This window comes from Myotis davidii, unplaced genomic scaffold (genome assembly GCF_000327345.1).
Source record: "Myotis davidii unplaced genomic scaffold, ASM32734v1 scaffold327, whole genome shotgun sequence".
Classification (NCBI taxonomy): Eukaryota; Metazoa; Chordata; class Mammalia; order Chiroptera; family Vespertilionidae; genus Myotis; species Myotis davidii.
Window position 1 is genome coordinate 5,683,378 of NW_006298628.1, and position 6,590 is coordinate 5,689,967.

At 47.4% G+C, this 6,590-nt stretch overlaps 1 protein-coding gene across 1 annotated transcript; it reads right to left on the reverse strand.

The window, feature by feature from the left end:
* Positions 1–4,120: 4,120 nt before the first annotated feature.
* Positions 4,121–5,581, reverse strand: LOC102764206 (keratin-associated protein 16-1). Its single transcript, XM_006774370.1, has one exon. It carries the CDS (start codon positions 5,579–5,581, stop codon positions 4,121–4,123), a length of 1,461 nt encoding a protein of 486 aa, XP_006774433.1.
* Positions 5,582–6,590: the final 1,009 nt, after the last annotated feature.

Here is a 6,590-nt window from a genome sequence, read left to right on the forward strand (position 1 = left end):
CCCTCCCCCCCCTCTTATTAAAAAGAGACAATTTTCTGATTGAATGATGCCTAGAAAACTCTTCCCCTAGTGGTTAAAATGCCTTTCCTCTACCATTGCTTTTTTTACTTCTTTTTTTGGGGGGGTTGGGGGGTAGGGATACATATATCTTTTTATTTGTGTGTGTGTTCTCTGCTTTTTTAAATTTTATCTTTATTGTTGAAAGTATTATAGATGTTCCCTTTTCCCCCCATTGACTCCCTTCAGCTTGTACTCGTACCCTCCCCTCCCCCTGAGGCCTTCACTGTGCTATTGTCTGTGTTTATGGGCTATCATATATGCATATGAGTTCTTTAAATGGACTGACAGGGGAAAGGGGCGATGGAATGAAATCTACCATTGCTTTTTATGTCACAACATCAGTCACTTCTTTTGCCCTCATTTCATTGCTATTCATTTCAACATCTTGTAAACTACAAGGGTGCCCTTCACCTTGTACCCATACCCTCCCCTCCCCCCAAGGCCTTCACCGTGCTATTGTCTGTGTTTATGGACTATCATATATGCATATGAGTTCTTTAAATGGACTGACAGGGGAAAGGGGCGATGGAATGAAATCTACCATTGCTTTTTATGTCACAACATCAGTCACTTCTTTTGCCCTCATTTCATTGCTATTCATTTCAACATCTTGTAAACTACAAGGGTCCCTAAAGGATGTCTTATTCCTAAATATATATCCCAAGCCTCTCATCTCCCAAAAGGAAATACTTGAGAGATGAGAGGTTTGGGATGTAGATATTTAGGAATAAATACCAAGTAAGTTAATCAAAATGGAACTTAAATGTATTTGAGAAACCAGTCAACTTCAAGGGCGTGCAGGCGGCGCTGGGGACCCTGAAGCCTGCCTTGTCTCCCGGGGACAACGAGGAGGAAGAGGAGGTGGAGGACACAGAGGAGGAGCCGCTGTCTTTACGGGAGTCGCCGCTGGAGCCCTTGGAGTAGGGCTTGAAGCTGGACTTGTCCTCGACGGGGGAGTCCCCCAGCTGCTTGAGAATTTATTCCTAAATATATATATCCAAAACTTCTCATCTCCCAAAAGGAAATACTTGACTGATGAGAGGTTTGGGATGTAGATATTTAGTAATAAATACCAAGTAAGTTAATCAAAATGAAACTTAAATGTATTTGAGAAACCAGTCAACTTCAATCTGAAAAAGATACCTATGTCCTTTACCCATATATACCACTGTTACTGTTTCAAAGAAATCCATTTTTACATCCATTTTTTCTCTATTTCTTCTCTTTCCTCCCTTCTTCTTAAAGAAACCTCTCAAGAGGTTGGTAAAAGGGTACAAACTTTCAGCTATTAGAAGAAGTTCTGCAGATCTAATGGCTATAACATGGTTGATAACACTGCATTGCATAATTAAAATTTGCTAAGAAAACTTATATGTTCTCATAAAAATGATAGATATGTGAGGAGATGAATGTGTTCATTAATTAGGTGGGAGAAATCCTTTCACTATATATGTACATCAAATCATCATACTGTACATTTTCAATATCTTAAAACTTTACTTGTCAATTATACCTCAGTAAAGCTGGAAAAAAGAAACGTCTAAAGACAACTTTCATTTTAGTTCAAGGCACAAAGGACTGTTGGGATCACATCAGGAAATATGGCAATACAGAAAAATCACAGGCTTTGGGCAGAATTGGGTTTTAATCATGTGTATGTTACCAGCTATGACTATCCTGAATTTTGTGTTTATCATCCCCTTGTGAATATAGATGTAAAATATACTGGAGGCCTGATGCATGGAATTCGTGAAAGGGGATTGGCCCTCGCAGCCCCGGCTTTAACCAGAAGGTTGTCTGGGTGGTCGTTCTGCTGTTTGGTTTAATTAGCATATTAGCTATTTATTATGTAGGATATTATATATAACATAATGTGTGTATTTGCATATATGTGAACATGCATATGTACTCATACATGTAAATTCATGTATGTGTATTGTTTTGAACTTTAGATACATGTGTGCTCTCTGAGGCTTGTTTATATCAATCCACATTTCATTGGTAAGGTTCACTTATATTGCATGTAGCCATTGTCCAGTCATTTTCCCCTGCAGCAGAATAATCTATTACATGGCTATACCGTAATTTTCTTATCTCTGTGGATCGGCACTTGCATTGTTTGTCCTTTATATTCCTCACCTATAACATAGGGGAGAAGAAATCTTCTCACAGAATGACTGTGATTTACATGAAACCCTGAGTCCATGCTTGGCACAGAGATTTAAAATCTGGCTAACTCCTCTCTTGACTCTGGAAGGAGACAGAGCTAAATCCCAGTAGTCTGATGAGACAGGAACGCCAATACCCATGGCAGGATAAGTTTCACTTTTTACTCTGCCATTGTCTGATCCAGTGTTTCTCAAACAGGGGCAATTTTTGCATGCACACACTCCCCAGGGGGTGTTTGGCAGTGTCTGGAGACATTTTTGGTCATCACAATCTGGAGACACAACTGGCATCTAGTTGGTAGAGGTCAGGGATGCTGCTTGGTATCATACAAGCATAGGACAGCACTACAACAAAGACTGACCAGCCCAAAATGTCAATAGTGCCAAAGTTGAGAGCCCTGGCCTCCCCTCCCCTGTGCTTAGGAGAGCACAAGCTGCATTTTGAGGACAAGGGATAGCCCTTTGTTCTGTGTATTATGTGTAATGGATGATCACTTTGAAGAGACTCCATCCTTAGAGATTATAAGAGGCTATGTACGGAGTTTTTACAAAAAATGTGTCTTATAGGACTAGGAGAACATAAGTTAAGCTCTTACACAAAAAAATCCTTTCCTATTGTAATTAGGACCTCTCCCCCCCCCTGGAGTTTTTACAAAAAATGTGTCTTACAGGACTAGGAGAACATAAGTTAAACTTTTACACAAAAAATCCTTTCCTATTGTAATTAGGACCTCCCCCCCCCCACACACACACACACATGTTTTCATTCCACTGGGGACCCCAAAGCCACTGGCTTCCTCCCCAGTCTCCCTATATCCAAGAGCATACTCCTCATTGCAGTTCTCAACACCAAAGCCAAAGGGACATTCCAAAACAGTGCTCTTCACGTCACTGCCCAGCATATAATTCCTTGATGCCTTCATGTCAGCCCTGCACCATATCCAAGTCCCTCTGTCCAGCACACAAGGTCTGACAAGAGCAGCTCATGGTCTGCTTACCTGACCTCAGAGCTCACCACTCCTCTAAGCACACGTTTGCCCAGGCCTCACCTAGGGAATAGTGTGCTCACAGCCAATTCATGTGTGTGCTTCCTCTGCCTAGAAAACTCTTCCTTCCTGCTTTCTAACTGCCCAATTCCTACTTGTGCTGAAAGACAAGTCTTCAGTATCACAGTCCCCAAGAATCCTCCCCTGGCTCCCCCTAACACCCTGCTGAGTTCCCAGTGCCCGTGCCTGCTTCTACCCCAGCATTTAGCACGATGAAGAATAGCTCATTGTCTCTCGGTCCATCTGTCACTCCATTGGAGTGAGCTCCTCTGAGAGCAGGGAATGAGACTTTTGTCATCTCATTCCTAGAGCCTAACCTAGTCCCTGGCACCTCACAGTCTAATAAACCTTGTCGGATGGATGAATGGTTGGATGGAGCTGCTCTCAAAGACGGGGCAAGTCAGCTGATGAGGTGATGGCATTAACAAGAGAGAGGTGAAAACAGCATGTCACTTCAACTCAGCCATGTTTATTGGACAGTTAAATACCCTCTCTCACTGAGGAGGTCCCTAAGGAGCATGAACACACACAGCGGGGGAGCACAGGCAGGAGGACTGGAAGCAATGTAGCCAGGAAAGGGACTTGAGACGATGTGGCACAGCTCAGTGACAGCAGCAGACAGGCACCCTGAGTGTCCTCTCAGTGCCCAGGAGGCCTTCATGTGGGCCATTCAGATGCTGTCATTTCTGAAGAGTTATTTGAAACATAAGCAGATGGTGAGTGATGCTGCAGAAAGAAAAGATTCTAGCTACGTCATGCTGCGCTTCGGGGTGGTGTGGGGGGGGCAGTCAAGTTTCCTCTCTAGTCGGAGGTTTGCTTTGCAGGAATTGGTGGGCTGAGGTCCGTTCAGCGGTTGGCAGGCTTGGTGGCAGCAGGCTGGCTGGCTGTGGCCTCACGGGTGGTTGGGCTGGTGGAGTTGGCCTCCGTGGGCTGGCAGGGATTGTCCTCTGAGACTTCCGTCTTGCAGGGAGTGGAGTCGGCACCATCCTGTTGGCTGGAAGTGGACTTTTTGCAATCTCTTTTGCAAGAGTTAGCAGAAGGCAGGCAGGTGCTCACCGGGCGGTAGGAGAATGAAGTGATATAGGTCGGGCGGCGCAGGATGGAGTAGCAAGAGCGGTAGCAGGCAGGGCGGTAGGAGATGGACGTCACATACGGCTGCCTGTAGGTGAGGGGTCCAGAATAGATGGAGCGGTAGATTGGGCTGTAGGGGACCGAAGTCGTGCAAGACGGTTTGCAGGAGCTGGGTATGTAGAAAGTCCGCGGGTAAGTCGGTTGGCAGATGGCAGATGCAGAAGACCCCGGGCGGCAGCAGGGAGGCTGGCAGGAGGGAGATGGGCAGGAAACAGGCTCACAGCAGATGGACTGACGGCGCTGGACTATGTAGCAAGCAGGTTGGCATGGACGAGGCACACAGACACTTGGTGAGCAGGGGCTGGGCTCTGAGCAGATGGGTTGGCAGATGCTGGAGACACAACACGAGGGCTCTTGGCAAGTGCTAGAGACACAAGGTGGTTCCCAAGGGCTCGGAACACAGCAGACGGGGCGAAGGCAGACAGGCTCACAGACCAGAGCCACACAGGGAGCCTGCTGGCAGATGCTGGGCCCAGAGCAGGATGGCTCACAGGGACTGGGCTGACAGCAAGCAGCCTGGCAGCTATTGCCCACAGAGCAGACGGATGGGCAGCAGCTGGGCGTGGGGCACACGGGCTGACAGCAAGCAGGTTCACAGACCACTGGTTGGCAAGAACTAGGCACAGTGCAGACAGCTGGGCAGCAGCTGGGCTCACAAACAACTTGCTGGCAGGGGGTGGGCACACAGAGGACCTGTTGGCAGGAAGCAGCCTCGCAGCACACAGGCTGGCAGCAACTGCTCACAGAGCAAGAAGGCTCACATGTGGTGGCCTCACAGCACACAGGTTGGACACAGCTGCTCACGGAACAGCAGGGCTCACACGTGGTAGCCTCACAGCACACGGGTTGGACACAGCTGCTCACGGAACAGCAGGGATCACACGTGGTGGCCTCACAGCACACGGGTTGGATACAGCTGCTCACAGAACAGCAGGGATCACACGTGGTGGCCTCGCAGCACACGGGTTGGGCACAGCTGCTCACGGAACAGGAGGGCTGACAGCATTGTGGGCCACAGCTGGATGCTCCGCAGCCGTCTTGACAGGTCATCAGTTGCCATGTCTGGCTCTGGCAGGAGCTGGGCAAGCAGACGGGCCCTCTGCAGCTCACCTCCGTGGAGCAGAGAGAGATGGCTGGCACGGAGGGGCATTTCCTAGAACAGCAGTTTCCAGACATGATGGAGGTGCCTCTGCTCCCTGGTGAGTGCTGCGAGGTGGCTGCCTGACTGGCACAGCTCCCTGGGGCCCTCTCTTTTATACCCCTTCACCGGCATATGGTGTGTTGAGCTCCTGCGTCTTTTCCTCGTTGCTGTTTGGGCCACTTTTCAGAGGAACATCTTATTATGCCAAGGTTTGTTGACCTGTGGTTGTTTATCTACCCATAAAGAAGCTGTTTGTTTATTGACTTGCTAAATGTGGAGTCCTGGGAGTTATAGGCCATCTTGGAATAAGCGTCATCACCTTCAATGATCTGTATCTCTGAGCATCATGAACAGGGAAGAAGAAAAGAACTTATCATTTATCCATCTTCTATCCTCTGTACCGGGCCCTGAGCTGGATACAGGGGATGCCCATGCATAAGACCTATTCACTCATTCTCATAGATATAACTCTCTGGTGGGCAGACAAGTGTACAGGCAAACTCATCGCAATGCAATGATAAACTTACCAATAAACATACGGGGATTAGTGAGAGGACCAGTGATGAACTCTGTGGAAGAGTGGATATCTGGGATGGATCTCCAATGACTGCACTTTATAGTAGTGATCTTACTTAAAACCATCAGCAATCCCATGAGATAGGGAAACTTCTTCTTTCATTACAGATGAAGGAAAGGAAGGGGGAATTGGAGTCCAAAAGTTTGTCACTTGCTAAAGATCCTACATGGCTTGCCACCTAATCTAGTGCTGCTCTTCTTCCTCCTCACCATCCTGTCTGGACAGACCTTTCTCAGGAGCCTTTGTCAAAGCCACATGTCACAGGCTTCGTCCTGTTCTGTGCCCTAGACCACTGGCTCTACCTGTCCCTGGAAGGCACTTGGCCTACCCATTCTGCTTCTGTTTCCTTTTTTTCCTTCCTCTCACCCCCGCCTCAAGCATCCAGTAGACCTCCAGAGTTCTTCCTGCATTTGGTGATTTTTTAAAATTAAATGTATTGGAATAACATTGGTTAATAACATATAAAT